The sequence below is a fragment of the Phyllostomus discolor genome, chromosome 6, assembly GCF_004126475.2.
Source record: "Phyllostomus discolor isolate MPI-MPIP mPhyDis1 chromosome 6, mPhyDis1.pri.v3, whole genome shotgun sequence".
In the NCBI taxonomy this organism is placed as follows: Eukaryota; Metazoa; Chordata; class Mammalia; order Chiroptera; family Phyllostomidae; genus Phyllostomus; species Phyllostomus discolor.
This window is the reverse complement of record NC_040908.2, coordinates 101,554,546-101,573,725: the sequence shown is the minus strand read 5'-3', so window position 1 is coordinate 101,573,725 and position 19,180 is coordinate 101,554,546. Positions and strand designations below refer to the sequence as shown.

General features: G+C 36.8%; 1 protein-coding gene across 2 annotated transcripts in view; it reads left to right on the top strand.

The window, feature by feature from the left end:
- The window catches only part of TRPC6 (transient receptor potential cation channel subfamily C member 6), a 118,504-nt gene that overhangs the window by 83,171 nt on the left and 16,153 nt on the right, over nucleotides 1-19,180 (top strand). For both annotated transcript variants that reach the window (XM_028517535.2, XM_036028665.1), the window contains exons 3-7: nucleotides 859-1,044; nucleotides 3,699-3,863; nucleotides 9,807-10,023; nucleotides 16,136-16,369; nucleotides 18,531-18,795. In XM_028517535.2, coding sequence (XP_028373336.1) covers nucleotides 859-1,044; nucleotides 3,699-3,863; nucleotides 9,807-10,023; nucleotides 16,136-16,369; nucleotides 18,531-18,795 — 1,067 coding nt within the window. The remainder of the gene's footprint in view (nucleotides 1-858; nucleotides 1,045-3,698; nucleotides 3,864-9,806; nucleotides 10,024-16,135; nucleotides 16,370-18,530; nucleotides 18,796-19,180) is intronic.

Here is a 19,180-nt window from a genome sequence, read left to right as displayed (position 1 = left end):
AGAGCAAGAGATTGTGAAGGTTGAATAAGATAGTATAATCTACTTGCAATGCAACAAGTGACAGCTAGTTGGTTGTCTCAGTTAATATTGGCTTGCAAATGGTGTTATTTTAATGTAAGAGAATAAGGAGAAAGGAAATATTAGAAAGACCCGGGTGAACATGTGAATTCATGCTGTATGTCAGTTTTGGTGTTTAAATAAGACCTGCATTCTCTAAATCTTGCCAGCATATACTAGATCATCAGCAATAAATTACAATGAAAGTGTTTTCATTAAACTTTTCTTTCTCTGGAGAAAAGAGTCTATAGACTTTATATTAGACTTGCTTTTTGACCCCGTGTTTGGCACGTAGAGTTCCTCAATAACTATTTATTAAATATATAAATGATATGTGTTTGCATTTCTCCAGGACCTCTCCAAATGTCCTGTTTCTCAAGTTAACCAACACTGTTTACACAGTCTACCAAAGGCCTACCAAGTACCTATTAAGTGCCTAGCTGATGAAGTTATGAACATAAGAGATATGATGTATGCAAAGTAGTGAGAAAAGTTGCTTATTTTATATTTCTCCTGAATCAACAGGTGAATTTGATCATGCTGTAGACAAATTTCCTTTTTTAGAATATGAAGGAAATCCTTATGGTACTAAGGTACTAAGATAGTTCAGAGATCACTCAGAAGGATAGCAATGAAAACATATTAAAACCTAAAAAATTATTTTTCTCTTTGTTTTCTCTGCAAACCAAGGTACTGATAAATTCCATTGAGTATCATAGTAAAAGGTGCTACTTCTTTATTATTATTATTATTATTATCATTATCATTATCATTATTATTTTGGTTCTTTCTGTTTCCTAGAATGACTACAAGAAACTGTCAATGCAGTGCAAAGATTTTGTGGTCGGACTCCTTGATCTGTGCAGAAATACCGAGGAAGTCGAGGCCATTCTGAATGGGGATGTTGAAACACACCACGGTGGTGGAGATCACAGTCGTCCAAATCTCAGCCGTTTAAAACTTGCCATTAAATATGAAGTAAAAAAAGTAAGGTCAGGCATGAAGCCCATTTCATGTTACTTCAGTTTGCATTGGTGCTAAATAAGGATGAAGGGTTGGCATAGCTAAATGAGTTGGGTGTTTCTAATTAACAGTTGCATTAGGCAGATGAATCCTAAGAGCCTAGTTATGAGGTGTCTGACCTACACCAAACACCAGTCTTTAAAATCTTGATTTCCTTATGCAGTGATGTCACTTTCCTGTACTTAACTAATGACATAACCATGACTTTTGTGCATACAAATCACAAGGCATTTGTTATATGATGGGAACATAATTACTGAAGACCCATCTTTGTTTGTTGTTACATTACAATTTCTTCTTCAGTGCAATTGAATCTCCTCCAACTGTATCTTTATTTGTGGAAGATTTTTACCCTGTCTCTATATAGTACCCCTCTCCTCAAATCCTTGGCTGCTCTCTTAGGTTATGTATGATATCTTTGAAAATGTTTTCTTGAAGCTAAGTTTTTTCCTTCAAAAAAGATGTGCCAGTTTACACAGGCCAATAATGGCATATGACAGGGCATATTTCTCCCACTCACAACGGGTATTCTTAAACTTTACCATTCTGAGAAGAAAACAATGGATCTTGTTTCATCTTCAAGATTAACTATCCTTAGGAATCATTTGTAGTTTCTGTATATAACTTGTCCTTTATTAATCTTTCAATATTCTTTATCATTTAAAAAAATTACATTGTTGCATTTTGTGTATTAAATAATGTCATCTGTCCTATGTAGAGATCATTTTTTAAAATAATTATGTGAAACACATTCACGGACATAGATAACAGTATGGTGGATGCCAGAAGGGAAAGGGGTCAGGGGAAGATGAAGAAGATAAAAGGGTCAAATACATGGTGATGGGAGGAGTCTAGACTGTGGGTGGTGAGTGCACAGTGCAGCATACAGACGATGTGTTAAAGAATCATACATCTGAAGCATATAATGTCATTAACCAGCACCGCCACAATAAATTTAATTTGATCAGTTAAATATATAAGAATTTAAAAAATCAGAAAAAAGCTTTTTTTATTGGAAGAGTTTATGGCACAGAAATAGGATAGGCAGTCCATAAACAGACCCATGTATATAAATGAGAATTTAGTATAAAATAAGTTTAGTGTTTTATGTCAGTACAGGAAAGATAGTACACTTTTTTGTGTGTGGAAGGAACAGGTTTTTATTTACAATATTCCAGCCTTGGGGCAGGTGCTCAGAGCACTTCAGATTGGAGCCCTTCTTTCTCACAAGGTCCAGCACTTCCTTTGTTCCCCAAAAGGCTACATGCCAAAAGCAAACCCAATAGATCCCCATATTCTTATCTTAAACCAGCTGCACAAATAGTTCCCCAGTCTCTCTGGGAAGTTCCAAAGTTGCCATCCTCATGCAGCAGATCTCTCCTTCAGGATCTGGAGTATGTTGTTTTCAGCCTTCATGTAATAGTCCAGGAAAGCATGCGTCATGGTATGCTGGATCATGGCGAAGTCCAGGAAAGGCACAAACCTTAAGAGTCCAGATAAGAGTCCAGGTCTGCAAGGCAGTGGATCAGCATCTTGCAAGGAAGCATTCTTGATGGCTTTGAAGTCTTCTAGAGTGGGCACAACCAAAGTAGCTTGCCTGCTTTTCTACTAGCCCATGACAGACCAGCTCCTACAACCTGCATGGCTCCTATCTCACTACTAGCAGCCTGCCAGAATCTACCTTCACTACCAGCTGCATCATGGCTCTCTTGTGGCTCTTCTACTCCCTTCCAAGCCACATGGCCAAAACCCTACAAACTGTAGAGCTGCTACTTCATTACCCGCAGCATGACTCCTTCTATTCCCTTTCAAGCCACATGCCTGAATCCCTCATGGCTCTCCATGGTTTGTTTAAATCCTGACCTGAAGCCTCCTGTGGGCTCCCCCTGGATCATGGAGTCACTCTTGCCCTGCCTGGGGATGGCAGCCAAATGAATGTAAACTATACAGGAAAACTGGTATACTTCTTTTTTAAAAATATATTTTACTGATTATACTATTATAGTTGTCCAATTTTCCCCCTTTATTCCCCTCTGCCCTGCACACCCCTCCCACCCACATTCCCCCTACCTTAGTTCATGTCCATGGGCCATACATATATGTTCTTTGGCTTCTCCATTTCCGATACTATTCTTAACCTCTCCCTATCTATTTTCTACCTACCATTTATGCTACTTATTCCCTGTATTTTTCCCCCCACTTTCCCCTCCCCTCCCAGTGATAACCCTCCATGTGAAAAGTATTTAAACATCTGGACTAGCAGGGTCTTTGCATTGTTCTTTCTAGATGAAAAAAACATAATTATAAAAGTCCTTGTGTAAAACACTGATGAATATTTTTATAATATTAAATTTCAAAAAGTGTTCTATGCTTTGAAAGAAAGCCCATTTGTTATAAAGGAAAAGCTTAATAAATTGGAATCAAATTTATATAATACATTTTAGAACATTCTGCCACCCTGGTTGGAGCCTGTCAGCTAGATGTGTTATGCTTGTACCTTAATTCTGACAATATTTTTCATGGGAAAGCACAGAACAAAATATCAGAATAAAAGAAAATAGCTTATGTTGAACTTTTCGTTAATTAAGATGTTAAATGTTTTGTCATTTTCTTGCTAGTTTGTAGCTCATCCAAACTGTCAACAGCAGCTTCTCTCCATATGGTATGAGAACCTTTCGGGTTTGCGGCAGCAGACAATGGCAGTCAAGTTCCTTGTGGTGCTCGCCGTTGCCGTAGGACTGCCCTTCCTGGCTCTCGTTTACTGGTTTGCTCCATGCAGCAAGGTATGTCTGTGAAATCTGGGCCTCTATTATCTGCTGGAAGTATGTCTAGTTGCATGCATCAGAGCCAGTTATGCATGGAAAATTATATTTCCCAAATGAAAATTTTATGAAAGTCACATTCAACTTATATAATATTATTTTTAATGTTGCAAAAATAACATGTTAGCTAGGAAATATAGAAAGAAATGGAAAGAAGGGAAAATTCGCCTATAATACCATCGTTGTTAATATGTAAAAGGAAGCCTCAGTTACTATGTTAGTGTATTTTCTTTTTGTCTTCCCTCTATGCATACATTTTTATATGTTTAAATGAGGTTACCACATGTATTGAGCAGATATTTCAAATAACATCCTAAAAGATAAACATGGTTTCTCTCTTTATTTTTCCTCTGGCAAAATTTGAGATGAAAATTTTTATAGCTAGTATGACCAGATAAATCTTAATTTAAATAAGGTGCAGTCATATCAAAACCAATGTAATAGTTGTTTCAGTGGAGAATATTTATTTTAGGAATGGCATACAATGCAACTTGACAGCAAATACAGCTTGTTTTTCCCCCCAAAATCTATCTGCCCAGGCTTGGTGAAAATATGTTCAAATGGACCTAGCCTTTCATTAGTGTGACAGAACAAGTTTGAAAATGTTCAGATGTTTGAATTCTGTTGACAGGCACAGACGTTTGTCTGTCCTGCATTGCCAACAATCTTATTTTCCATGCTTCTGAAGCCGCATTTCTGGACCTATTTAAGTGACAATTCTGAGGGTCAGACTGAAATAATTCTAAAGTTATATGGCAAAATGTCTGTTGGACCATCTATTTCTGAGCTGAACACTTGCTGTTCTTAACCATGGGCATGACACATTTTCAAACATTTGTAAGTGTGTGGGTACAAACACAAATATCACCATTACTAACATACTGTTTTATTACTCAGTCACATATTTTGTGTTTTAGCCTTATAGGAACCTTTCTCATCAGCTTTGGGTAAAAAGCTGATGCAAAATCTTTTTTTAAAAAAATATAGTGTGGACTTCATAATTACTTCCAGTGAGTATGATAGAAACTGCTGGAAACTGGGCATTTAATTATGAGTATAGAACCTATCACTACATTTTTCCCCTTAAACTATATAAGGCCCAAAATTCATCTCTTATAAATAAAATATAAATGATGAAAATAGTGAGATTTGCTAAATGAGAAATTTGTAGTGTAAACTTTATTCTAGAAAGTTACAATTTTTTTTCCATCTTTCATAGGAATCACAGATTCCATTTGAAAAAATTCTAAATTGTTCTTATTGGAATAAAGGCATCTATGTGTATAGTCTCTGTTCTGCTTCTACTAACATTTCCTGAGTCTTCAGAGAAGATGAATTCAAAGGGGAGGAGTTACTGAATTATATCATTCTGTGATGAAGTACATTATGTTTTCTAGACCGAATAATTGTTCTTTCCTTTATCCAGTGAGTTCAAAAGCATAATGTCTTCCAGAGTGTTTGGTGTTTTGATGGAGATTATTTTTAGCAGTCCTTAGAGTTACACGTTTCCTAAATTTTGATTGAATCCCAATTAACCTGATTTCCTTCAATATTTCTTCTTCCCTGGCCATGTTTCTTTCTGGCATCTGTTTTCCATCCTCGTTTATGAACACTGAGGCAAATAATCAAATTAAAAGGGCACCGTTGAGGTATTTTCTTCTCATAGTAAAATCTATTTTACTGACTGTTATTTAGCCTTTGAAGCATGATGGTAAAATCCATTTTATAGTTTTTCCATTTAGCAATGAATATAAACATTATTTATAGGCTACAAAATTGATTTTTTATGGGAGAAGATTGCTTAAGGTACTTTGATGCTTTTACTGAAAGTACTATTTTAAATATTTAAAAATTTCTAATACATCCATTCAAGTTTAGTCAGATCAAACTGGAGGCCTATGCACACTGACAGAAGCTTGTTTCTGTTTGCAGTTGGTTTTCTTTTTTCAAATTTGCTTTCTTCTCCTTTCAGAAACCCTCTTTTTGTCTTAACTTGTTTTCTTTTCCCAGTCTATCCCAAATATCAATTACTTTATGCTCATTACAATAAAATAGGTCATGCTGTGATTTAAAATTATTTTAGTTTAAGTTAGTGTCAGCATTTTTCTATTTTGGTGTTTTGTAGTTAGGTACTTGGTCATCAATAAATACTTCAAAGAATATTATATACAATATTTAAAGGCAAATATTTCTTTCAATGCTTCCACTCAATAGTTTGCCAGGTATATTAATTGTTCACCTTGTTCAATTGACAAATTCCCTCCTTTAGAGTTATTTTTCAGATATTTGTTTCATCTCAGAAGATATAATTGACAAATTTTACTAAAATGGAAAAGCATTTAAATTCCTAAAGTCCATGAAATGATGCCAAAATCTGCCTTTGTTTAAAGAAAAAGCACTACTGTCAGTGATTTTGTTAGTGGAAAGATGGTACCAGGTGTTAACCTCAGTTCAGCAACCTCAGGTCTTGAGTTCTGGCTAAGAGAAGAATCAGAGTGAAGATTCACACATAAGAGAAAGTTTATTTAGGAACATCACAAAGGTAGAAGAAGAGAGCCATAGAAGATTAGGGGGATGGGGGGAGGGAGGGAGAGAGAGAAATATTGATGGGAGGGAGAAACATCAGCTGGTTGCCTCTCTGACATGCCTGGCTGGCAATTGAATCTACATCATGTGCCCTGATGAGGTTGGTCTTTGGGACAACACTCCAACCAACTTAGCCACACCAGCCAAGGCAAACTTTTTCTTTTTTATTTGTTTGCATTTCTTTTGAACTAGAATGTTTAATTGGCAGCAAAAACACCTGGTTTGATTCTCCTTTTTTTCTTCTCAATAAAATAAAGGAGTAATGTTACATAAAGGCCAGTAACTCAATGAAGAAGGCTGGCCAGCCGGGTTGGGAGTGAGGCACAGATCAGAGACCATGCCCTGAATAAGTGAACATCCACTCTGGATGTATCCAGGATAGCAAAACTCAAGTTTCATTCTCAGGCTTGTGGTGCACTCTAATGTCGATAGCTTTATTCTCAGCCCTGTTCTATGTCCCCAACCTTTTCTTTTCTGCTTCTCTTTTGCCTTCCCCTTCTCCTATTTGATTTGTGCTCTCTTGTGTTTTGGGTAACTTTGTACAATATTTTGAAGGCTGTCTCTGATTCTTTCTGGAACAGGGAAGAAAATAAATTTTCCATAGATTTTACTACTAACAGTCATTGCTCCAATCACAATTTTCCAGTCAAATAAATTGAGAAGTTTAAAAAATTGGTTTCAGATTTATAAAAGCTGGGTGAGATGGCAGCATAGGTAAAGACCATACTCACCTCCTCCCACAACCACATCAAAATTATAACTAAATTACAGAATAACATCATTCAGTACTGCCCGGAAGTCTGGCTTACTGGAATTCCTACAACTAGGGAATTAAAGAAGCCACATTGAGATCATTAGGAGGAATGGAGACGTGGAATGAGCTGGTCTTACACCCACATGTGGTGGCTAAAAATTGGGAGGGATATCTTGGCTGAGCAACAAGGGGTTCCAGCCTCACACCAGCCCCCCATCCCAGAAAGAAAAACCTCTGACTATATAAACTAGCAAGGATTGTTGCTGAGTGAGACAGAGGGCTTCTGGAATCTGAGGCTTTCTTCTTAAAGGGCCCATGCACAGACTTACTCAAACTCACTCCCTCTGAGCTCCAGCTAATATAATATTGTATGTCAACTGTAATTAAAAAATAAATAATTTAAAAATGAAAAAGTTTTATAATAGTTTTTCCATGAGGAACTTATTAAATTTTGTGCTACATTTTTAATTTGTTATAATACTTGATTAAAATAAATCATATCTAAAACATTGTGGAATTAAAATCATACATGCTATACACCATGGAAAAAGACATTAAAAATATAGTAATGTTAATGTTCATTTGTTAACAGTCTGTGTTTTAAAGAAAGCACAGCTAGGGACAATGTGCAAAGGAACATGAAGCCTACTTTGTTTCCCATTTGTTTTCACCCTGCCTTCGTTTGATTTTTTTGAGAGTTATATTTAAACAGGGTCTAAAACACAAAACAAAACAAGAAACACTCTTTGAATCAAATAACAAGTATTCTTATGGAAGTATGGTTTTTAGATGTGGTTTTTATAGTGAATTTTCACAAAGCAATTTTGGATTGGTTCAAAAATATATATATATATATATATATATATGGAGACATTGGCTTAAGACTATGTGGAAAGATATAGATATACACACGGACATCCTCTTGTGCAGATAGCCTGATGTCCTGTCTGGCCTGAGATTCTAAATTCAAGAGACAAGGAACTGAACTATATGATTTATTCTAGACTTAACTTTCAAGATTTTGAAAATTATATAGACAAATAAAACTTACAGGAACAGAGAACATTGATTGCATTCCTTCCATAATAGCGTTTAGTTTTTCAGTCGTCTTAAATTTTTTTTTATTTTTTAATTTTTCAACTACTGTTGACGTTCAGTATTTTATTAGTTTCAGGTGCACAGCATACTGGTTAGACATTTATATAACTTACAAAGTGATCCCTCCAATAAGTCTAGTATCCCCCCGGCACCATACATAGTTATTATTCACTTAAAAAGGCCTTCTTTGTTTTCTCTAAGAGTTTACATACATCTATATATGTACTTTAGTGATAAAATAATAAATTATTTTGCAAAACAAATTAACTCTGAAACAAAAATGCCTGGGTTCAAATTTCAGCTTGACCATTTATGAGTTGTGTGACCTTTAAGCAAGTTTCTGGACTTCACTTTCTCAGTTTTTTAATCTGTAAAAGAGGCATTTTACTCTCACCTACCTTTTTGGATTATAATGATTACATGAGTTAACAATAAAACACTCAAAATAATACTTGGCACATAACAAATACTGTGTTGGTATTTTTATTAATTTATGAATTTTTCTGTAATCATAAATTCTTTTGAAAGGCTGTTGAAAGCTATGGGCCCTCTTCTAAGAAAAACACTGCGCACACACACACACACACACACAGTTTTGCTTCGAATTCAGGGATGCCCAGAGCCCTTGAGACATACTCTGGGCATGCACCATCCTTCTGCCCCAGCTAGAGTCTGTGTGTCCCAGATGGAAATGACTCCTGTACTACAGAGGCATAAGAGCTTTTATTTCTCCATATTTCATAGGAAAAATTTGATTTTCACATAATTTAGGAAATTCACTCATTTCCACTTAACTAATGAAGGAATGAAACTGGAACTTGAACCTAAAATGTTGGACTTTAAGTCCAGTGTCATTCCAGGACATTGTTCCAATACATCATGGGAACAGCCCTGCTGTCCTCTCCTCAACTGGAAGTTCTTTGCTTGGTGCCCATGAATTGTGCCCTATTTACAACATCACCAAAATAGTGACATCACTCAGGCCTGATTGTCCTCAAGGCAGTGAAATATACACGAGGACAACAAGCAAGGCGGACGTCCAGCCAAGGATCTACGCATTGCAAAGCAGACTCAGTTTAATACTTTTATTGCTGCTTCCTCAATACTTCATGCCCACTAAATTAATTTGCTCTTTATGAATAATGATGATACTATGCTCTGCCTTTTGTCATTATTATATTAATAAAATATTATTTTGTCAGTGCTATGTAATGTTATAAGAATTTAAATATCATTTAATAGAAAGGTTAATTTATCAATCTAGAACATCAATATATGTCAATGAGGAATGTGACGAAAATTTTATAACAGCATACAGAATTATTTTATTACTAGTCATGTAATTATACACCATCACCTTAGGAGAATATTGGAGTCCTCATGTGCTTATTCTTGTGTATATGCTTGTGGTTTTGCAAAGCATACAAAACAAAGCTGAAATCTTCCTTTGGTGTGTGTTGCGGCAGATGGGGAAGATAATGCGTGGACCATTCATGAAGTTTGTAGCGCATGCGGCCTCTTTCACCATTTTTCTGGGACTGTTAGTCATGAACGCAGCTGACAGATTTGAAGGCACCAAACTCCTTCCTAATGAAACCAGCACAGATAATGCAAAACAGCTGTTCAGGATGAAAACATCCTGCTTCTCATGGATGGAGATGCTCATTATATCCTGGGTAATAGGTAAAGACTGATTTTCTGTCATGTATTTTTGCAGCCTTGGCAGTTGGAATGAATGACACAGATTTCTTCACAAATCAGTTATACAAATGTGTATAGCATGATACAATGCACCACACACCATGATTTTCTTTGTGTTTTTAAAGCAGAGTTGTCTTGGGTTCAACATCAGTGCCTAGTCTTTTCACATGCTCCAGGAAAAACCCAGGAAGAAAATAAACAGGAAGGTATTAATCAAATACCATCAGTGGTTAAAGAAAACACTATTTATATTTTGGGAGCACTGTTACTTAAAGCTTAAAAACAACCATGTAATTTTACGTTACAATTTAATAAGAATTGAAACTAATAATCACTCATTTTTGGAACATTATGTATATGAAATTGTTCAAGGAACTTTTTATACATCAAATCACACAGTCTCTCTGTTTCTGTTTTCTTCTCTGTGACATGATTATCATATCTACCTTTCACCATTTATGTAAGGATTAAGTAATTTGCTTTAGTGCTCCCAGGTGAAACAGAGGGAATGCGGTGTTAACTACCACACTATTTAATCAGTCATACTTATGACTTGTCATTACATAGAATACACATGGAAGATAATTCAACTTGATATTTATGAATGAATAAATTCAATAGCTATTAAGTGTCTTTTTTTAAGTAGTGGGGATACTGAGATGAATGAAACACAGTCCTTGCACTCAAGGAAGTTAAATCAGAGGGCTGATCAATAAGTAAGTCAATAATAAAACATGATGAATACTATAACCGAGGAACAGTTTGGAAGCTGTGAATGTACACAGGTTGAGCATCTCAAGCTGAGTGAGGTGGAATGTGGAAGGGGTATGAAAGGCCTCCTTAGACAGTACTTCTATCTGAGACTTTGAAGATAAGGAAATGTTAACCAAGTCTAGTGTCTGGGGGAGAGTAAAGACACTGCAGGCACGCAAATGTTAGACGTGAAGATGTGGGTCTAGGGCCACACCTGGCACAGTTGAACTGTCCCGAGGTAGGCCCAGCTGAGGCACAGGCGCTTTTGCGGCCATGGAGGGTGGGAGAGAAGAGTGGTGCAATGGCCAGAGGATGATTTCCGGCATTTGTGATGTGGCCAGGTCACTCACATTTTAGAAAGGTCACAGTGGTTGTGAGGTAGAGGGTGGCTTAGAGGAGGGGAGAGATAATTGGATTCTTGTGAGGAGGATGAGGGCTGGAATTGAGTGGATGGGCAACAGGACTTGAGAGCTCCTTAAAAGATACCCTCCAGAAAACTCAGTGGAAAGGGAGAACTGTGGATTCTGCCTTGGATTACTAGTCGGTGACTACCATTCTCTGAGGGGGAATGTAGAGGGAAGATCATGCTTGGGTCTGGGAGTAAAAAAACGCTATTTAGTTTGGGTCGTGATTGACATTGAAGTGCCCATGGAATTTCCATGTGAAGATGGCTACTAAATAATAAAAAATACTGCCCCTGGGAGAAGCCTGGGTTGTGGATAAAGTTTCAGGAACTTGACTTCCTAGATGGTACGTAAGGCCCTGATTGTGCATGGTATGGCCTATGGTGGAAATATACAGGGTATAAAGAGAAGAGGGCTCAAGGAATCTTCATTCAAAACCTTCAGTTAATTAAACCATGAGCTGGGTTCTCCCCCAGTGGTCTGGAGAAACATCTATAGTCAGTTTTTGTATCACTTACACAGGGCTCCCCAACCTCTGAGCCTTGGACCGGTGCCAGTTGGGCCTGCTAGGAACCGGGCCATGTGACAGGAGATGAGCTTGAATGTAATGTACTTGAATCATCCCCAAACCATCCCCCTCCCACCCTGGCCTGTGGAAAAGTTGTCTTCCACAAAACCGGTCCCTGGTGCCAAAAAACTGGGGGTCTACTGATAGGGCATGGCATGTCTTCTTGGCTTCCTCACAATGGAGCCCAATAGTATGATCAATTAAAAAATTACAAAGCACTATGCAGATTACCATGTAATCATTTTAAATGCACCTGAGGTGATTCAACAGCATTGTTGTTCAATACTTTTGAATCATCTTATTCCTTGACTATGTTTCAAAGAGACAAATGGATAGTGGCTTACACTGTAAATTGTATCTTAGATAAAGAGGGGCTGGGAATTTACACTATTTTCTAATTTAATTAATATTTACCTCCCACCATTAAACTGTAACAGAAATTACCCTTCATCTCCAATACTTGATTTAAAATAAGAATAAACAAGGCCTGGCTGGCATAGCTCAGTGGATTGAGAGTGGGCTGCGAACCAAAGTGTTGCAGGTTCAGTTCCCAGTCAGGGTACATGCCTGGGTTGCAGGCCACGGCCCCTAGCAATCACACATTGATGTTTCTCTCTCTTTCTATCTCCCCCCATTCTCTCTCTAAAATTAATAAATAAAATCTTTAAAAATAAAAAATAAATAAAAAAGAATAAACAATCATTTAGACATTGCCTTGATCCTATTAGACTAAAAACTTATGTGTTATAGTTTATCTTTTTATGTACTAGTATACGTAAAGTATATGATATGTAAAGCACACAGGAAAATTTCAATAAATTTCAGATAATTATTATTAAACTCTTTACTAAGAATTCATATTTTACTTTTATATAGGAATGATAGTTCCTTCTTTAATGTGAAACATTGAAAAATTATACTTTATATAAGATTAGATATAATGAATGTCCATTTTATTCTTTATCACAGATAATTCATTCTCCTTATACTGATATTTTATTATAAATATTAGGTGTTTTTCCTTTTTTACATAGAAACCTAAACTAAGAATACTGGAATAACTTGCAATTTTATGAATAAACACATTATTATTCAAATTATTGGTTGCTCACCTTTGTATTTGATTGGAGAGATTTTCTTACAGTGTTTACTTAAAGGGAAAACAATTAACAACTCAGAATAGATGACTGATATTTTATCGCATATATTAGATGTCTGGTTCAGTTTCTGACACTGGTATTTTTCTTTTTGAAGTTATTCTTAAAAGAAAGCTGTTGTACCTTCTGGAAATATTAATAAGTGATCTTCTTAGGTCAGATGCCAGTGTCTTGAGGGAAAAAGATTCTCATTATTGGTCACAGAAAGCTAATTTATCTAATTTTTTCATTGATAAAAGTAAAAAGGCTGACAGCAGACTTGAGATTCCAGGAGATCTTGACAAAGCTAAATGGTGAGCTCAGACCAGTGAGAGGAGGTGAGGCAGGGACATGGAAGGGACATGCTTGGTGCCACTTCACATGAAAGGGTCCAAAGGAGCACTTTTTACTTAGTGTTCAGTGTGAGCTGCCGAGGAAGCAAGTGCAATGTTGTTTTGACTCTTTAAAGGACAGGACTGCAATCAAGGGCTGTCATTAGCCCGCTGATCCATGCTCTGACTGGGCCACACATGCAGGGGAGCATCCCAGGGAAAGCATCCATAAGAGTGAGTGACCCTCCACAGGTCTGCACCCGGGGGGAGTGAGGAGGCTTACTTGGGATGATGGGGGAGGAGTGGAATCCAGAGGTTGTGGGGCCTGAAGATCATTTGTTTGGAGGGCCCCACTTAGAGGAAAAGAAGACAATACTCAGCTTCAGGAGGAGCCTGGGCACATAAGGCATGTTGAAACTTAAATTTCACTAGCTTCGGGGTAAACCTGTCTCTGCTGGAGAAGAATAGATTTAATGAGCACACTGCTATTTTTGTTTTATTTTATTAAAAAAATTAAAGCAGGGGGAGCAGACTTTTTCTCTACTGCCCTAGAGAGCAGAATTAGGACCAACAGGTCCACTCGGGGAGGATACGTCCTGCAAATCCAGGACTGGGGTGAGCAGCCTTCAGATGTAGTGAGCACCTCATCTCCAGGCATGTTCAGTCAGAGGCTTGGTCCCTGTGGAGAAGCCCCTTGCTTGCAAGAGAAGTTGGACTAGACGGGGGGGGGGGGGGGGGGGGGGGATGTCGAATTACACTTGGCAGCTCCTGAGGGCTCTCAGGGGAAATAAAACAGGGACTGTTTCTTCAGGCAGAATAGTTCACTGTATTTGTTTTATTTTTTAAGCTTTGGTAAGATATTTTTACAAATAATTTTATGAGAGAAAGAGAAAGAGAAGGTGGAGAAATGAGAGGACGAAGGAGGGGAAACTTTGAAAACAACTAGATGGATTCAAATGTCCCATTAACCCCTATGCTTCTGTTCTCTAAACTATCCTTGTCTCCTATTGAGGAGGCAGGCAGGAACCTAGGAGCCACAAAACAAAGGCTGCCTTAGGTATTTTCATCCCTGCTCATAGTTTTGGGGGGTGGGGGAGGAGGTGTGTGTTTGAATGTGCAAATTCAGTATTTCCTGTTTTTAATTTGATCCACTAAAATATGTATGAATTTAATCCTAGCATCCTCTTAACGTGGGAAAATTCCAAATAAGAGTGATGAAGTTGTCTTCTTATAAAACCATGTACTCTATGCTTCACTGAATGCTAGTTTTGAGAAAAGCACATAGTAAATTAGCTGGCAGAGACCGTTCACATTCAGGTTCTCTGTTAGAGGTTCATGAGAAATGTGAGAATTTGGGGCAGGTATTGCTGTGAGGAAGGGGAGAAGATTATTTCAACTAAGGGACTATGAAGGACTTCTTGATGGAGGTAAATTTTGATCAATTGCTGGAATCCAAAGGTTATATTCCTCCACATGGCTCTTGGAGAAATCAGGATGTCAGAGAATAGGGTATCTTAAAGGTAGTAGGGGCAAAATCACTCTTTATAATACAGTAACATTCTTCAAATTAAGGAAGAATATATGTGCCAATCATAGAAATTTAAAAATAGTAAGTGCTCAATAAATGTTTGTCATTATTTTTCCCAATTGCCAGATACTGTGCTATACAATTTAAAAATATGATTTTTTTTGTTTCATGACAACTCTATGAAATAGGTGCAAACTACTATCATACCCATTTCACAAATTGAGTTTTAGAAGATTTAAGCAACTGGCAAAAGATTATATGATTAACAAGTAGAGACAGAAGTTCTCAAATTCATGTCAGTCTGATCCCAAAACCTATGTTCCTGAGTGTTACACTAAGTTTTAGGAAGAATGTGCAATATTATTAATAATTCTACCAGAAGGAGACAACTATTAAAGATCCCAGATTCATTCTGGTCTTTTCCTGTGCTTGTTTTAAATGTAAAGTCAGACAACACATGGCATATTTCACTTTTTACTGAACATGTTTAAATGCTGATGACAAACATCTGCCACCATGGTAGCCTAGGTCTTCCAAGATGCATGTGCAAAGACCGGATTAAATATATGACAGTTTTATTAAAGGAAGTTGAAACTCTATTAAAGGAAATTCCATGTGAGAGAAAAATGGGAAGGGAGCTAAGGAAGGGTGCCAGGGCTGTTGCTGGGCTGCAAGTCTGACCATGAGGGAAGGAGAGAGGGAAGAAAAGTTGAAAGAAGTATCCTTGATCTCCATGCAGTCCAAGGAAAGTTTGGTAAGGCTGTCAGGAAATCCTTGATTCAGAATCAGCCATTCAAAGACTACCATGTCTCCCAAAAAGCGGTGTCCTCAGGCATTGGCTGGGAGCTGCCTATGGGAAGCATGGTTGCGGGAAAAGTGAACATTGTTTTCCAAATGCAGGAGCTGAGGCCCATGGGTGATTACAATTCTGTAGTTGGAGGTCTAGGAGTTACATTCTTGTGGCCGCTACTCCGTGGCAATTAAAATATCATACCAAATGTCTGCATCCCACTCGGTTTCTGGAAGTCCCATAATTACTTGTATTTTGAGTGTGTGTGTATGTGCATGTTTGGGTCATAAAGAATCCTACAGTGAACATCTCCTTAATATATTTTTATGTGTAGAATTAATGGATTAAAGAATGTTTTTTAACCATCTTGATGAACTTTGTCAAATTGCTTTCGCATAATGCACTGATATTGCTGGACAATGGGATTTGGGGGGACATGGGAATTATGGAGGATGGTTGATATGGGACCAAATGTTGAGGGGCTTTGAATATCAGGATGAGACCTTTCACATTTATTTTGTTTTATTGAATGGCTAAGGCTGGAATGAAATTGAACTGATATTTTAACCCCTTTCCAATGCAGGCATGATATGGGCTGAATGTAAAGAAATTTGGACTCAAGGCCCCAAGGAATATTTGTTTGAATTGTGGAATATGCTTGATTTTGGTATGTTAGCGATCTTTGCAGCATCATTCATTGCCAGATTCATGGCATTTTGGCATGCTTCCAAAGCTCAGAGCATCATTGATGCAAATGATACTTTGAAGGACTTAACAAAAGTCACACTGGGAGACAATGTGAAATACTACAATTTGGGTGAGTTTACAGTACACAGTGAATACAAGGTAATAAAAATATAGAATTTTCTTATAAATATATGTCAATAGTAGTTTGGTTCTACTATCGATTCTCACTGAATTATTGGCAAGTTTCCAGCTTCTTCAGAGTCTCTGTATCTGAACAAGCGCATTGTTTTGCTTCTTCCTTTTATTTTTCTTCTGGCTAGAAACCTCTCTTAATCACAAGAGTTATCTCACTTATCTCTTGGATCAATTGGCTGACTACCAAACTCCATCGAGAATGCCTGTTTTATGTCTTAGATTTATTTTTTTCCTGTTGTCTATTAAAAGTACACATTTGAGTACCATTTCCATTTAAGACATATAAATTATTTGAAAGCAAGGGAATTGTTGAAATCTCTGAATGGGCCCCCAGTAAATAACACCACTGTTTCCCACTCAGGCTTTGAACTAGTTCAGAAATAAAGCAAAAGTTAGTATGGAGACCAGATCATCACCTCTAGTCTATCCTGTTAAGTTCAGGGTAGATGACATAGTTCTGAGTCATTACTCAATGGGCTCAGCAGTACTGAACCCCAGAAGTAGGCAGATAAATCCTCCAATTTCCACACAGCAGAGGACAGGACAGTTACCCCCTAAGAGGGGTATGGCAGCACATGCCTGACCATGTGAGACTCCTCCATGGAGGGAAAGAGGAGAATTCACAAGAGGGCAGAGCTGAATCAGGTATGTTCAGTTATCTGTAGCAATTTAGCAGCCTGATAAGTCGTTCCACCTCCCCAAGAGGAGAATGACTAAAGGATGGAAATAGATTCAGCTCTTTGCCTAGGGAAAAATTCCTTCTTGTAGAAACCTAGGGTGGGAAAACTAGATTCCTTCTGAATGCTTATTTTAAATGCTCTGATAATAAATCAGTTAATGGTGAATAACAAATACCATATGATCTCACTTATAAGTGGAACCTGATCAACAGAACAAATAGGCAAGCAAAATATATCCAGAGACCTTGAAATAAAGAACAAACTGACAGTAACTGGGGTTGGGGGCGGATAACAGGGGAAAGAAGGGGAAGGGTCAAGTTGAGGAACATGTATGAAGGACTTGTGGACAAACACCATGGGGTAGGGGGGTGAGTTTAATGTGGGAGGTGGGGGTGGGTAGGGCAGGGCAGAGTAATGGGGGAAAAATGGGGACAACTGTGATTGATCAACAATAAAAAATGTACACTTTAAGAAAAAAAGAAATCAGGTAACACATTCAACTGACATCTCTACAGGTTTATTTGCTGTATCACATATGAATTTATTTTTCTCTTATTAATTTTTAGTATTTATTTTAATATTTAATCAAAGCTTTAAAAATATACTATATTTTATAAAGTCAAAGTTATCTGTGTATATGTAGTACTTATATTCAAAGCACTGTAAAAAAGATTAGTTGCTTTCACTAGTTCCTTGTATCCTTTCCTAATTCCACTTTTCAGTAAATAAGCAAAGACAAATTTATAATATTTTTCCTTTTTCACACACATTGTTTTTGAAATTTTCTTCATGATATTTTTTAATTGGGTTTTTGATGACCTGATAGAATTATTATATCTGGCATAATATAGTAATTCTGACCTGATAGAAAATTAATAAATGAGTAATTGCTCATTTTTATAATAAAAGTAGACTTAAGTGACCCATAAAATTACTTCAGTAAATTTAAATAACTGCAAGTATTTCATAAGCCCAAAATTATATTATAGTGTAATTATAGTTTAAAATGGAATAATAAATGATACCATTTATTTAGGGTCAAGCACTTTCTAACCACAGAATGTATGTTGGCTTATTAAATTTTCACAGCAGATAAGAGAGGTAGAAGTGATATTATCTCATTTTCAAGGATGGGAAAATAAGGCTAGGAGAAATTACACAATTTGAGCCAGTTTTTCCAGTCTATCTACTGCAATTTTTATATATATTGAGTCCATAGTTTGAGCAAACCAGAAGGGTAATTTTCTCAATAAATTCACAAGCATAAATACACCTACACTTAAAGAACCCTTTAAGATCAGGGAGTTCCATTGGGAACTAGATTGCTAATATAATTTACATTCTTAACCAGAAGACATTCCCTAAATCATCAACTTAAAGAAACTCATCATAACTCTTGTCTTTGCTTTTTCCTAGCCAGGATAAATTGGGACCCTGCTGATCCTCAAATTATATCTGAAGGTCTTTATGCAATTGCTGTAGTTTTAAGTTTCTCCAGAATAGCTTATATTTTACCAGCAAATGAAAGCTTTGGACCTCTGCAGATATCACTTGGAAGAACAGTAAAAGACATCTTTAAGTTCATGGTCATATTCATCATGGTGTTTGTGGCCTTCATGATTGGCATGTTCAACCTCTACTCTTACTACATTGGTGCAAAACAAAATGAAGCCTTCACAACGTATGTGATCTCTGATGTTTTGATGATGGTGATTGCAGATTAAATAAATATGAGCTTAAATGATGACAGATTTAATATTGTTGTGTAAAACAAAGTAAGACCTTCATGGTATAGGTGCTCTCAGAAATTTTGGTGGTGAAGATTGCAGATCAAATAAATGTTGGCTTAACAATGTTTGTATATGTCCATAGGATAAATAATGTTTTGATAAAGATTTGTCTGCAGCTCTTTTTTAGAAAAAATGACAGGATTTTTTAATGAGTTGCAAGAACTCAAAAATATAGGCACCTTCCTAATATAAAGTAATAATAGCTAACATTTTTAGAGCCAGGTACTGTAATAAATCACTAACATGAATTATTTTATTACCTCCATTTCACAAAAA